The sequence below is a fragment of the Elephas maximus genome, chromosome 1 (genome assembly GCF_024166365.1).
Source record: "Elephas maximus indicus isolate mEleMax1 chromosome 1, mEleMax1 primary haplotype, whole genome shotgun sequence".
NCBI lineage: Eukaryota > Metazoa > Chordata > Mammalia > Proboscidea > Elephantidae > Elephas > Elephas maximus.
In genome coordinates, this window is record NC_064819.1 from 97,170,793 (window position 1) to 97,186,075 (window position 15,283).

The window sequence follows — 15,283 nt, forward strand, 5'->3', positions numbered from 1 at the left end:
CCCAATTTGAAAATCTTTCTTCCTTCCTCTTTTCCTCCTTCCCTCTGCCCCTATTTACAAAGCACTCACTATGTGCCAGTAATTTTTTAGGTGTTAGGGACACAGCAGTGAACAAGACAAAGACCTCTGCCCTTGTGAAAACATTGGGCTCAGATATAAACTAAGAGACACAGAGTTATAAAATTTGGCCAAGGTCTCCAAGCCTGTAGCTAGAGAGAGGCAGAAGGGATAGAAAATGACAGCAAAAAAAATGCCTCCTCTTTTTAATTTATATATTTTTTCAATCCCCCCTCCCATGGCCATACAGGTATTTACATACACATGTATTTAAAAAATTTTTTTTTAAAAATTTTTTAATTGGGTTTTAAGTGAAAGTTTACAAATCAAGTCAGTCTCTCATACAAAAATTTATACATGCCTTGCTAGATACTCCTAGTTGCTTTCCCTCTAATGAGACAGCACACTCCTCCCCTCCACTCTCTATTTTTGTGTCCATTCGGCCAGCTTCTGACCCCCTCTGCCCTCTCATCTCCTCTCCAGACAGGAGCTGCCCACATATTAATTTACATTTTTTATGAACCTCCCAGTTCACTTCCCTGTTTGATATTTGAGAATACCCGTGAGAAGCTCATAGTCAAGAAGGAAGGCTGACAGGTAAAAACTCACACAGAAGGAAATATGTTACTACTGGTAAGTATGAAAATTTTAAATTTTATTCTTTTTACTTGCCTCTTTGTCAAAATGTCCACATTGTGTAAAAAATATACAGGGAAATATGCATTACATTTTATGTTTTCTGTCCTTTCGTTCTACTAGAAACATTGCTTGTGTAATCAGAAAAATGGGTAAGCTCTAGTGCTCACCAGCTTAATCAGTGATCAAACCTGACCACACTAAGAGCATCACTAAGTGCTTAGAAGGAACACTTAGAACACTCAGAATAAGAGCCCTATCAGATTATATTCTGTTTCTATTTTTAAGATTAAAATATTTACAAACCACTCTGGTGACGTTTCCTAGGTAAAAGCAATTATATATTTAAACTAGTCACTGACACAATATGTAACATTATGAGTACCACTTTCAATAAAGCAGATAGTATTTACTACTTATACAAAAATCGAAATGACAGTCACTAAGAACTCTGTCATATTAAGGATGACCAGAGAAGCAACTATGGAAGTTCAACTCTGGAGTAGCCATTTACCATTTCGTAAGATGAAAAGAGAGGCCTCGCTCTGGGGCCAGGGTTTGGATTACGCTCCCGGCCACCTGAGTGCAGAGCAAAAGCTGAGAACAGGGATTATCACGAGGAGCCTCAGTCAGGCCCTTCAGTGGAGGCAGTGTCTATGCCAAGGCTTCCTTTGCAATTGAGAGGAAAGGCCCTTTCTAAGATGTCAGCTGCCAGAAACAGGAGACTCAATACGGATTTACTTAAGGGCGTGAAAGGTAACGCCAGAGATCTGCAGGATTCATTCTGTCCTCAAACATAAGACAGCCTCACACCCATGTCTTCTGACAACGTGGTATGTTTTCTCTGTATATTTTATAATTATATATTCAAAATTGTTTTCTCCATGGATAAGCTTTTAAATTATTTTGCTATACTTCTGAGTATATGTATTCTTAGGACAGCAGAATAAACATGCTTCCTCACACAAAAAAATTATGTCTATCTTATGTGAACAGAGACATTCCTGAAATTTTATCACTGAGTCATACTTCCCATTAAATTCTTTAAAAAATAAATTATCAGAAGAGATCATAACATGAACGTACTAAAAGACATGATTCTTATATATTATAGTGCTGTGACCAGAAGAACTAAAACTGTCTTCCTACCAAGTAAAAACAAAGAGCGTGGTAAAACCCGTCGCTATCAAGTTGATTCTGACTCACAGCAGAAGTGCCCCATAGGTTTTCTAAGGCTGTAAATCCTTATGGCAGCAGATTGCCACATCTTTCTCCTGTAGAGCAGCTGGTGGGTTCAAACTGCCAACCTTTCTGTTAGCAGCTGAGCGCTTAACCACTGTGCCACCAGGGCTCCTTCGAAGACCACGGTAATACCTACAAAAATGCAATTTATCTTGTAGAAGGTGGCATCCATCGTTTCATTGTACTTCATAGTTTCTGGCTCAGTGTTTTGAAGAGGGTTGGCACACAGTAAATACTTCCATTTTCTATCCAACTTTTCATTTCGAAAAACTTCAATACATAGAGAAAAATTCTATACTTATCTTCGTACCTAGTTTTAAGATAAATCTATAGGTGCATATAGCCATACATGTCATTAATGATAATTTATATTCGTGCAATTTTAAATCCTTTAAAATTAAATAACTGAAGTCCAGGTAATGCCAAATAAAGCCAACTTTTAAACAAATGGGGTTGAGTTATAACAATTTATACAAACGTGGATACATTTTCTCATCTTAACATTTTCATTAAGCAGTGAAATACTTCCATATTTAGGATATTGAAAAAGCCAAAAAAAAAATTTTTTTTCCCCAAGAAGTTGGAGTTTATCAGTTTGTAATTCAAAATAAAGTAAAAATCTCAAACCTCTCAGTGGATCTGACAGTCACCTAATGAAGAACAGTTTGTTTTTCATTATTTGCCTTTTAGTAATATTATTATTGTTATTATTTTTAATCTATATGTGTACATTATTTTGAATAACATTTTAAAAGAAAAAAATTATAATTAGTTACCTACAATGAAAGTATAGATCTCACCTGAAAATTCAGTTTTCAAACTTCTCTTGAAACATCAGAGATCTGACAACACTAGGTCTTAACTGCCATTTGACAACTATGGGGCCTGAGCAGGGTTTGCCTCCTGACTAGCCTGTTGTAGCCATGTCTACTTGCCATAACCATCCCCTTCTCTACAGGGTTATGAAATGGGACCCCTGGTCAGTATTATTACTTCCCCCATAATTCCCTAACCTTTTTTTTACTTATTGTGCCAAAATGACAGAAAAGTATTCTTATTATTCACATTTTAAAGTTTTTCTACTGGATGATATCTATTTTGTGATTAAAGTTCTGGATTAAAAAAAAAAGTAATAATCATGTTCTTTCCCTAATAACTATTGTGATGCCCCACCTCTCCAGTTTCCAGTCACAACTGCTCAGACTGGAAAGTCAAGAGGAAAAAGACAACACAGTTACACTAAGCTTTCACTTCTTTTCCACTCCAAATAGAGTCAAACATTTAAGAGCTTAAAAGGAAAAAAAAAAAGTGCAAAAGAATATCTTAAATTATTCCCAAGTATTCACAGACTTTTAAAATGCTCTATGCATATATAACATGAGACATGAAATATGCTTTCCTGTTAGGATAGTTCTGAGATACCACAAGGAGCTTCCCGGTTGACACAGGTAATAAAGAACACAACCGTTTTTTACAGGGAAAGGGAATACATGGTACAGGATTTGGGTTAAGACATAGATTTTAAAATAAAGTTTACTATGGTATTTCCCATGTTCAGAAAAAAAAAATTTTTTTTTTTTTCTTCTCAAAACACAAATGGGATCAAGAAGGGTTATGATAAATTCTTGACAGACTGACCGAAAGGTTGGCAGTTCAAACCCACCAACTGCTCTGTGGGAGTATGACGTGGCAGTCTGCTTCCATAAAGATTACAGCCTCGGAAATCCTATGGGGCAGTTCCACTCTGTCCTATTAGGGTCGCTATGAATAAGAATTGACTTGATGGAAATGGGTTTGGATTTTGGTTTTACAGATAATTGAGAAGCAACTCTGAACTTCTTAGGTGCCATTAGGAGGGCAACCATGATTCTTGGTACTAGAGTTAAGCATCCAGGGATTTCATAAACTTTCTTTCATAAAGCTGAATTAAGTCAAACATCGTTGGCTACAAAATTTTTATGTACAGTAAAAACTTGAGGGAGGGAAACAAGGTATAGGGAAGCCGAAGAAGACATTATTAACCTAAAGTAAAGCTGTCTCCAAGAAGGCAAATTTATGTGGCAAAGCGACAGGTGAAGAGCAAGAGAAGCAGCTTAGGCCTGTGATATTAGGATATAAGTCACAGAGAATACACTAGACATTTTTAAAGCTAGGTCTGTATCACAGGCTAATTACCAGGTTGCCTACAAATTCTTTATAGTTTATATGCTGAATATGGTTCCATGGGTGTGGGCCTTGCCCAGACATGAAACAGTGGAAGAAAGAAACTGGCCTTTAGCCACACATTCTCAATTATCATCATGGATTACACCTCCCTAAAGGCATAAGGTAACCATCCTTGTCTTCCATGAAGAGGATGCAGGTGAAGGTATGCACATAATTTTCTCCTTCTGCTTTCATAGGTTCTATGATCTTTATAATACTCTTGGTGTGGTTGAGATGAGAATGGGTTAAAAAAAAAAAAACACCAGAAACATTAATAGATGAACAGAAGACAGAGTGGTTTCAGACCCAGCTTGTCTCTTTCTTCCCTGTCAGCCAACATTTTTACCTTTTCCACTGAATTACCAAGAAAGAACAGCTCTGAAAACCACACAAAGAGGTGCCTTTCTTTTTTATTACAGAGAAACTATAACAAGGCTGGCACAAGCCTTGCTATCCTGGGCTAGAGATGGACTGTCACCGAGGCCCACTGGCAGGCCCTGGAGAAAGCTTAGTCCTCCTGGCCCTTTGAGGGGTCACTAGAATATGATTTTGACTATAAGCAGCTAAGAAATGGAGACCAATCTACAAAAGGGAATTATTTTTAGCCCTTTAAATATGGTTGATAATGTTTTTAGCGTTACACATTTATCTGTTTCTGAAATTCGGCCAATACGCAGAAATTTTTAAGCTGGGTTACAGAAACCTTCAGAACAGGTTGAGTTTACTGGTATCCAGGTCTCACAACGACATAATAAACTAAATAATCTCATTCATGTTTACACAGAAGATTTTTCTAATAACAAAATAAACACATTAGATTGTAACTAGGCAAAACCAATGAGACCCTCTCTCTTGGGAGAGCTGAATGTGAGACACATAATCACCAGACAGGTGAGTGGTACACAAGGGAGGAAAAACACAAAACAAAAAGTCAAAAGCAGTAGCCAGGAGGCTAAGAGAGCAGAAAGACAGGTTCTCCACAGTGGAAGAGAGGGGCTGAATCACTGGTGTAGTCACCAGGCTCCCTGAGCTACTCTGCATTCTCCCCTGAGCTGCAAGGACACCCCTGAGCTAGCCTGCATTCCCTCCAGCCACCAGGCACCCCTCCCCGCAGCTACATCACACTCCCTCCGAGCCACACTGCATTCCCACGGTCTTTCTATCTACCGGTTTTTCTATCTACCGTGAATGAAGCCTGCCTGCGCACTGGGGCCTAAGTTCCCAGGTGTATGCAGATTGGCTGGGCAGCTGCTGTGACAGTGTCATGTTTTCCTCACTTAACTGAGGGGCCTGGAGAACATGCCTGCTCCTGACAACCTGAAAAGGCCTACCTCAACTGCACTTACGTAGGTGCCCTAAGTGGCCAGGTCAATAATTAAAACATTTGTTTTATTTATTTTATTGTGCTTAAAGTGAAAGTTTACAGTTCTAGTTTCTCATACAAAAATTTATACACACGTTGTTATGTGATCCTAGTTGCTCTCCCTATAATGTGACAGCACACTCCGCCTTTCCACCCCAGATTTCCCCTGCCTATTCAACCAGCTCCTGTCCCTTTCTGCCTTCTCATCTTGCCTCTGGACAGGAGCTGCCCATTTAGTCTCATGTACCTAAGAGGCACTGTCTTCACGAGTTATCTATCACTTTATGTCTTATAGCCCAGGCTAATCTTTGAAGAGCTGGCTTCAGGAATGGTTTCAGTTCTGGGCTAACAGATTCTGGGGGCCATGTCTTCTGGGGTCCCTCCAGTCTCAGTCTACAGCATTTATTGTATTAAGCACTTGCTATATGCTGGGTATTTAACATGGAGCAGGAAAGAACGGTACTCGATTAAACAAAGTCAGGAACTGTAAAGTTTCGCCAGAAGGTAAGTAGGTTGGTGACAGAAAGAAAATTAAACAACATCAATAAAGCATATACATACTATGATGCGAGAAGTACAGACTCTAATAGAAAACAAACCTACTAGGAGGAATCAGATAGACTTCATGAAGGAAATAACCTTCAAGTTGAAGCACAAAGTTAAAAGTTAGCTGGGTTTGACATTTAAATACTCAGACTGGCTCACTCAACATCCATTCTAACCTGTGTGGACTCCACCCTTGAGGGAACAACAGTGAACTGGGTCAGTGTGTCCTATCGAGTCACCCTCAGAGTCATGGTCTCATTTAACTGGAAGGGTCATTTTTTTTAGTGTAAGAATCTTTCAATCCTGAAAATATTTATAATTAATTATAGAAATGTTTAAGAGTCAAAGTAAAAATATTTTTGTGTTAAGATGGAAACCAGGCATATTTGTGATTTTGTAATGTTTAAAAGAAATTGGTCTATTTTAATGTCAACTTAAAAAGTATAACTGAATAACTTATTTCTGGCTTGTGATTTTACGTTGAAAATCTTATTAAGTTTATATACAAACTCCTGATGATGCTGATGTTGCTGGTTCACCAATCACACTCTGAGTACCCCACCCCTGAGTAGCAAGGGCTTAAACCAGGGATCAGCTCACCACTGTTTTTGTAAATAAAGTTTTATTGGAACACAGCCATGCCCATTCAATTATATACTGTTTTTACGCTACAATGGCACAGTTAGGTAGTTGTGACAGAGGCTGTGTAGCCAAAAAAGCCTTAAAAACTCATGGAAAAAGTCTGCCTACCCTTGGCTTAAGCCAGGGCTTTGAACAGGTTCGGTCTAGTTAGTGCCCCTGCTAAGAATTTTCATTTCCACCCCAGATATCCTGAATCAAGGCCATCAACTCACAGTGACCTTACAGGACAGAGCAGAACTGCCCCATAGGGTTTCCAAGGAATGGCTGGTAAATTTGAACTGCCGACCTTTTGGTTAGCATTCATAGCTCTTAACCACTTTGCCACCAGGGCTCTCTACTGAATCAGAATCTACATTTTAACAAGATTCCCAGGTGATTCTTACGTATAATGCATTTTGAGAACCACTGCTCTACCAGTGGTTCTCAGAACTGGTCCCTAACCAGCATCAATATCATTGCCTGGTAACTTGTTAGAAAGGCAAATTTTCAGCAGGGGTTCGAACCGGAAGGAACTAGTTTGAAGCCCTCGCTTAAACCACTAATTCTAAACTTGGTTGCACACTGGAAAACCTGGGAAGCTTTAAAAGAAATAATAATGTCTGAGTCTCATTCCTAGATATTATGATTTAATTGGTCTGAAGTATGGTCTGGGCATTGGGATTTTTTTCAAGATCCTTGGGTGACTCTAATGATCAGCAAAGCTTGGGAACCACTGGCTTAAACAGTTAAAACACATTATTTCACTCAGGGAAAAGCTCCCAGGAAAGGCAGCTAGCTCTAGGGTTGGTTCTGTGGGTTAACCACCTTAAAGAACTACCTTCTTTCCACCCTCAATGTGTAGGTTTGTCTTTCAAACTAACGAACGCTCCCTCCCCTGAGAGTCAACAAGACTGCCACAGCTCCATATACCACATGTAGACTCCATACTGTCCATGAACACAAGAAACTTTTTTCTCAAGCATCTCTTGTTTTACCTGAGGAAACCATTTTAGAAGGTTCTCAGCTCTTTCCCTTGGATCTGACTAACCAGGGGAATGGGAGTGCTGCCAATGGCTTAAGCCTGTGGTTGTCAAAGCATGATGCCTGGAGAAGCAACATCAGTATCACCTAGGAACTTCTTAAAAATTCATATTCTTGGGCCTTATCCCCGGCCAGAATGAGAAACTCTGGGAGTAGAGCCCAGCAATCTGGGTTCTTATAATCTGCCACGTGATTCTGATACATGCACAAATTTGAGAGCCTCTGCTCTAATGGACTTACATTCATCTCTCTACATCTACCTTCTATCTGTGACACGACAAACATGGTAAAGCCTGAATAATAATTATTTTCCATTCTAAAATTACATATAATGTAATTCTTTTACACTACAGAATAAACACATATTGCCATATTCTAAGTAAATTTCTCTGAAACTACACTAAAAATTTTATCTTTCTATTGTTTCTTAAATTGTTTTAAGTTAGTTCAAGTTTAAATGGCTTAGATGCTTAATCGATGCTTAGATGTCATGAGTTACCCTGCCCAACAGTGTACAGCCTCTGAGGATATTCTTTTTTCGCTGCCATCGCCTCTGCTACTTGAGGCCAAGTACTACGTTTTTCTACTGGTTACTAAAGGTATAACAACTACAACTATTACTCATTCAGGAATAATACCTTCAATTTGTTTAGCAATTGTGGAGGACATGTTGGTTGCCTACCTCAAAATCATTAACTTCCTTCTTTTTTGCTGCCAAAGCCCTGCTTTTTTACACATATTCAACCTCTGAGGTGCTAAAGGAAAGTGTTCCTTTCCAAACTCCAAAGGATGAAGGCTCTGTTAATTTAAACATGGAACCGCCATTCCCCTTGACAGGAATGGGTGAAGCATGGGCATGTGAAACACCTCTGTGACACCAGACACAATATCCTGCTGGGGGTACTTCAGGGGGAAGGTTTTCTCCCCCTTCCACCCCCTCCAAAAAAAAGACCTATCAGGAGAAACTGCGCTTCCTGCCCTCAAAAGGAGTAAGTGAGGCTTGAGCTATGGCAGTCATCTATGACCACAAGGTGACAAGCTTGAGAACAAAAGCCAATGTACCAAGAATGGCAGAATAGAAAGATGAGAAAAACCAGGGTTCATAACATTGCTGAGTTATTCAACCTGGGACTTCTTATTACATGATATAATAAACCTGTTAAACAACAAGGGGCATGTTACTGTTTTCAGTTGCATAGATCCTAATTGACAGAGTGATATATAATTTACAGAAGACATGTATGTTTGTTCTCATTTGAACCTCAAACACCCCTCTCCCACCCCCAGCGGTGGAGAAGATGGGAAGGTATTCAAACAAGGGGCCAAAGTCCAGAGAGTTTATTATTTTCTCATAGGTCATACAGCCATTAACTCAAAGAATCACAATCAGAAACCACGTCAATGTGCTTTTCATTATACCCCATTCTTGATTTCATTTGGTTCTACCCAGGTTAGTCTTCTCACCACCCACTGTAAACACAGTTTCTTATATATAGAACACCTTCTCACATCTTCTCTGTCAATGTTTATAACTTCCTATACTCTGGTAATTTCCAATTTGGGTACTTTTTCAGTACTTTTGTTGGTCCAACCATCAATCCATCTATCACAGAAGCACGTATTACTCACTTTCTTCTCACCTCGCTGAGTACTAGACACAGAAAGGGAGGACATTAAGTAGGAGACATGATCTAATTCTATGGATACCAGATACATGGAAAAATGAGAGAGACATAGGCGATTTAAGTCTTGTAGGAGTCCAGAGCAAAGAAAGCAATCCTGTGGGTAAGATTAGCCTAGGAGGGACTTCAGCAATGGCTGGACCCAAATTTAGACTTGGTCTAAGTGTTATTTCAAATGTCCTTAGAATCAGTCTTAAATTCCTTTCTGGAACAAAGAAATAAAGCACCGGCTGTGTGGCCAGGGCAAGTAAACAGAGGTGATAAAAACTGACACTACCAAGTTATAAGTCCTAAATGAGATAACATAAGCAGAGCAGGGCATGATGGCACAAGAGCTCCTTGAGAAACATTAGTTCCTTCCTCCTGGTTTTGAATTGCAAGCTATTTTTCAGTTTCCCCAACTGGATTATAAACTCCTGAAGTAAGGGAATTAAGGGTCCAAGATTTTATTTCTTCTGACTCTTCATTCTGGAGTGTGTAGCTACACATATCAGGCATGGCCGAGGAACTCAATACATGTATGTTGAACATCACCTGACTAAATAAAAAAGAAGATACTAGCATCTCTTGAGGTGCACCAGTAACAGCTTCTGGCTAAGAGAATTGTTGCTGCAGCCACCATTCCTGGCCCAGGGCTCAAAAGGCCAGGAGAAAAAGGGCTTCCTCCTCCTCATGCAAAGGCTAGTGAGAATGAGACATTTATACCAGTACTGCCTGTTCCTCTTATTTCTTAGGTCTAAAGAACTATTTGATTCTATCTTCTGCCACAGGTTAACAGAGACAATGTTGGAACAGATTCATGAGAGGTCACAAAGGAATGTCTGGTATAATTAGATATAGTTACTACAAGCTGCTTCTCCATAGCGTGCCTGATAAACATTACCATGTCATAACCCAATTGCCCCTTTAATCAAGGAGGCACATGGTAACACTTGAATGCCATCATTCTGTGGTCATGAGCATGTTTATTCAGTGAGTGGTGATAAATTAAAGAACTGCATGGCCAGGACAGGTTCACCACTACAAGGCACAGCTGTGCCCTCTCTTCTCCATGCATACCTCCTCACAGACTTCACGGACTGCTGCCACACTTGGCTCCTCCTCGGGCTCCATGCCTCCTCCGGGAACAATCCATCGGTCTGGATGGCGACTACTGCTCACAAGTAGCACCTGAAGTCACAGAAGTTATGTAGGGTGTTAAAAACTCAAAAAGACACATTCATATAAATTCAGAGCTGAAACACCAAAAAATGAAAGGAACTAAGACTCATTCTTTGTTTATACCTTTCCAAGTCACTTCTTATAGGGTAACTTTAATTTCTGTTTGAAAAAGTAGACAAACAAGACAATCTGCCTAGTAAAAGTAGAATACCTGAACCAGTAGCCATTACCTCTACCCTCCCCTCAGACTCTGTCACCTGTCCTAGCTCTCTCCTCCCTTGTTCCTTTCTCTAACACCCTTTGAATACAGGAGCTGACAAGGTGACAAAAGTGCTTTAAAAAGAGAGAGAGAAAGAGATAACCACTGTAGGTACTGTGAAGGGCTGGCCAGAGGAAAGTGGTCCTTGGCCCTGGTTTGCATCATGGTCCCAACGTTTTCCCTTCACGGTTCTCACTCCTGTGTGTCCCAGTTCCTGCTCCATCAGATGGCCATAGGCCAGTAAAATGCACACCCTAAGCTCTAAGTGTGCACTGAGAGCCTAAATATCTCGTCTACATCAAGAAGTCGAAAAATTCCTTTTCCTCATATTTTCAATTGAGATAAAACTGGAATTTTAAAAAACAGTATGTGTACAAAAATTTTTTTGAGAAATTAACTTGAGCTGCAAACTTTCACCTAAAGCACAAACACACACACAAAAAAACCTGGAGTTTTTTTTACTAAGAAATTTTACTAAGAAATGAAAGGAAAATCAAACAAGTATACATATAAAACACTTACACAGAATTTAGTTTACTAATTCAAACTTAACTGGTATTCTGGTTATGGCTTAAATAAAATTTCGAATTTCTATAGCTCCTTTTCCTTACTTACAAAGTTAGACTCCTAGCTTGGAGGTAGACTTGAGTTGGCATTATTTCCAAACTAGAGGATTCTTAAACCATTACCTTCTGATGATGTCTTCTGAGTCCCTATCTCCCTATCTCCATCTCAAACCATATTCCCTGAGCACTTCCCTTCTATTCTACAATCATCCTTACCGCCTGAAAGAAAATGTTTCTTCCTCTCTGGCCCTTACGGATTCTACTGACTTCCAGTTACCCAGCAATGACCTTCCAGTCATTTCCCTTCTCCTCCTTTTGAGATCTCTGCAACTATGGACCCTTGAAAATTTTACCTTCATTCTTAATCCCCTTCTCCCTGTCCTGATAGATTCTCTTCATGCTTATCTACAAAATCTGTGATCTGCAGACCCAGAGGGGGCCACAGCATATAGAAAGGAAATTTATGAATCCATATACAGTTAACAGCATAGGGCCACTGACTGAAAAAAAAATTTTACTTTTTCATGAGTATTGTTTTCTAAAATGTATATATACTTTGCTTTGATTAATCCAAGGCACAATAATTTAGAGTCACATGACATTCACAGTAGTTTTGGCTGGTATGCATATATGTTCAACCAAAGGGTATTAACCAGAGAAAGAAGGAGAATTAAGAATAGCAAGATGATATGGACTGTGTGGCTAACTGCCTCCACAAACAACTGCCTCCTTTGCCGTTAGACCAGAACTAGATGGTGCCCAGTTACCATTACCGAACATTTTGATGGAAGATTATACAGAAGAATTCTGATCAAACAGGGGAAAATGCAGACCAGAATTTCAAATTCTCACGGACTCCTGAATTTCTGGAGCTATGGAGGCTCGATGAACCTCTGGAACTACTGCCCTGAGATAATCTTTAAACCTTAAACCAAAACTAACCCTTGAAGTCTTCTTAAAACCAAGCAATAGTCTAGCTTAACTAGTAAAAAATGTCTGCCTTGAGCATTATGCTTTTTTAAGAACTATCTATATGGGATCAAAGTGACAAGAGCAACTGGAAAATTAGATAGGAACCTTGAGGGGCAATGAGTTTATATTAATGGGGGAGGAACAACTCAGAAAAGGAGAGTGAGAATGGTTGCACAACTTAAAGAATGTAATCAGTGTCACTGAACTGTACAGGTGCAAATAGTTGAATTGATATGTTTTGCTGTATACATTCTCAACAACATAAAAAGGGGGCGGTCTTAAAAAAAAAAGTACAATATGGAGGTTCCATAAAATTTGTTATTAAAAAAAGTCCTCATTGCACTCCTACCACACACCATATACAAAAATTAACTCAAAATCAACGGCCTAATTGTAAGATCTAAAAAGTATAAAACTCTTAGAAGAAATACAGTGGTAAATCTTCCTGACCTTGGATTTGGCAATGGATTCTTAGATATGACACCAAAAGGATGAACAAAAAAGAAAAAAGATAAACTGATCTTGGAGCCCTGCATGCACAGTGGTTAAGCGTGGGGCTGCTAACCAAAAGGTGAGCAGCTCAAATCCACCAGCTGCTCCTTGGAAACCCTATGGAGCAGTTCTGCTCTAGAGTCACTATGAGTCAGTGGTGACTCCATGGCAAGGGGTTGGTTTGGTTTTTGGTACATCAAAAGACATTATCAAGAAAGTAAAAAGACAGCCTACAGAATGGGAGAAAATAGTTGCAAACTATATATCTGGCTAAGGGTCTAATATATAGAATATATAAAGAATGCTTACAACTTAACAAAAAGATAACTAATCTATTTTTTAAATGCATAAAAGACTTGAACAGACATTTCAACAAAGAAGATATACGAATGCACATCAAGCATATGAATCGGTGTTCTGTATCATTAACCATTAGGGAACTACAAGTCAAAACCACTTTATATCCATGAGGATGGCTGTAGTCAAAACTGGGAAATAAAAGCTGGAGAGAATGTGGGGAAACTGGAACCCCTGTACACTGCTGACGGGAGTGTAAAATTGTGTACCACTGTGGGAAACACTTTGGCAGTTTCTCAAAAAGTTAAACATGGAACTACTATATGACCCAGCAATTCCACTGCTAGGCATATATCCAAAAGAAATGAAAACAGGCACTCAAACAAATCCTTGTACACGAATGTTCATTGCAGCACTATTCACAGTGGCCAAAACGTAGAAATAATTCAAATGTCCATCAACAGACGAATGGATAAATTGTGATGTGTGTGTGTGTGTGTGTGTCTGTATATATACAGACTCAATAGCAACGGGTTTTGGTTATACATAGATATATATCCATATACAGAAACCTTGGCGGCGTAGTGGTACAGCTGCTAACCAAAAGGTCAGCAGTTCGAATCTGCCAGGTGCTCCTTGGAAACTCTACGGGGCAGTTCTACTCTGTCCTATAAGGTCACTATGAGTCAGAATTGACTCGATGGCAGTGGGGTTTATATCCATATACACAGAATGAAATGTTGTTGTTGTTAGGTGCCACCCACTCACTGTGACCCTATGCACAACAGAATGAAACGCTGCCCAGTCCTGTGCCATCTTTACAATCGTTGTTATGCTTCAGCCCACTGTTGCAGCCACTATGTCAATCCACCTCATTGAGGATCTTCCTCTTTTCCACTGACCTTGTATTACCAAGCTTGATCTCCTTCTCCAGGGACTGATCCCTTCTGACAACATGTCCAAAGTATGTAAGATGCAGTCTCACCATCCTTGCTTCTAAGGAGCATTCTGGCTGTACTTCTTCCAAGACAGATTTGTTCGTTCTTTTGGCAGTCCACAGTATATTCAATATTCTTTGCCAACATCACAATTCAAAGGTTTCAGTTCTTCCTAGGTCTTCCTTATTCACTGTCCAGCTTTTACATGCATATGATGTGACTGAAAATACCATGGCTTGGGTCAGGCACACCTTAGTCTTCGAGGTGACATCTTTGCTTTTCAACACTTTAAAGAGGTCTTTTGTAGCAGATTCGCTCAATGCAACGCGTCTTTTGATTTCTTGACTGCTGCTTCCGTGGGTGTTGATTGCAGATACAAGTAAAATGAAATCCTTGACAACTTCAATCTTATCTCTGTTTATCATGATGTTGCTTACTGGTCCAGTTGTGAGGATTTTTGTTTTCTTTATGTTGAGGTGAATGAAATATTATTCAGGCATAAAATGGAATGAGGTACTGACACAAATGTTACCAAGTAGATGAACTTTGAAAACATGCAAAGTGAAAAAAGCCAGACACAAAAGGTCACATATTGTTATGATTCCATTAATATGAAATATCCAGAACAAGTAAATCAATAGAGACAGAAAGCAGCCTAGTGGATGCCAGGGGCTGGGGGAAGGGAGAAATACAGAATAACTGTTTAGTGGGTATGAATTATATTTTGGGGTAATCAAAGTGTTTTGTAACTAGATAAAGGTGGTAGCTGCACAACACTGTGAACATACTAAGTGCCACTGAACTGTTCATTTTAAAATGGCTAATTAAAAAAAAAAAAGAGTCCTCAAATTAAAGAGCTAAAAAGCATTACATTGATAGGCTATATAATGCCTCTGCCCCTAGTGAAGCTTAGGCCTTTTATCTCTACCTCTGTGCTAGGTCAAGTTTCACAAGTGGCCCTGTAGCCTCGACAATGGACACCTCCTAGGATACCTCCTCTACCAGGAATCTTTGATATTCAGAGAGAGACACTTGGCTCTTCTTTGGAGAGGGATAGGAAGGACCTCAGATAGGACTGAACACCTACTGTATGCCCACTGCTTTCCTTATTCCCAACAGGTACAATCAAGCCCTGCTCAGCTGCCTACCAAGTTCCTGTGTCCTGTCTGCGGTGCCTCCACCACTGCCCTCAGTTCACTGGCAAA

The 15,283-nt window shown here is 39.5% G+C and overlaps 1 protein-coding gene across 1 annotated transcript in view; it reads right to left on the reverse strand.

Moving 5' to 3' along the window:
* Positions 1-15,283, reverse strand: part of NUDT3 (nudix hydrolase 3) — an 89,704-nt gene that overhangs the window by 16,778 nt on the left and 57,643 nt on the right. Inside the window, exon 2 of the mRNA XM_049890395.1 lies at positions 10,453-10,563. Coding sequence (XP_049746352.1) covers positions 10,453-10,563 — 111 coding nt within the window. The remainder of the gene's footprint in view (positions 1-10,452; positions 10,564-15,283) is intronic.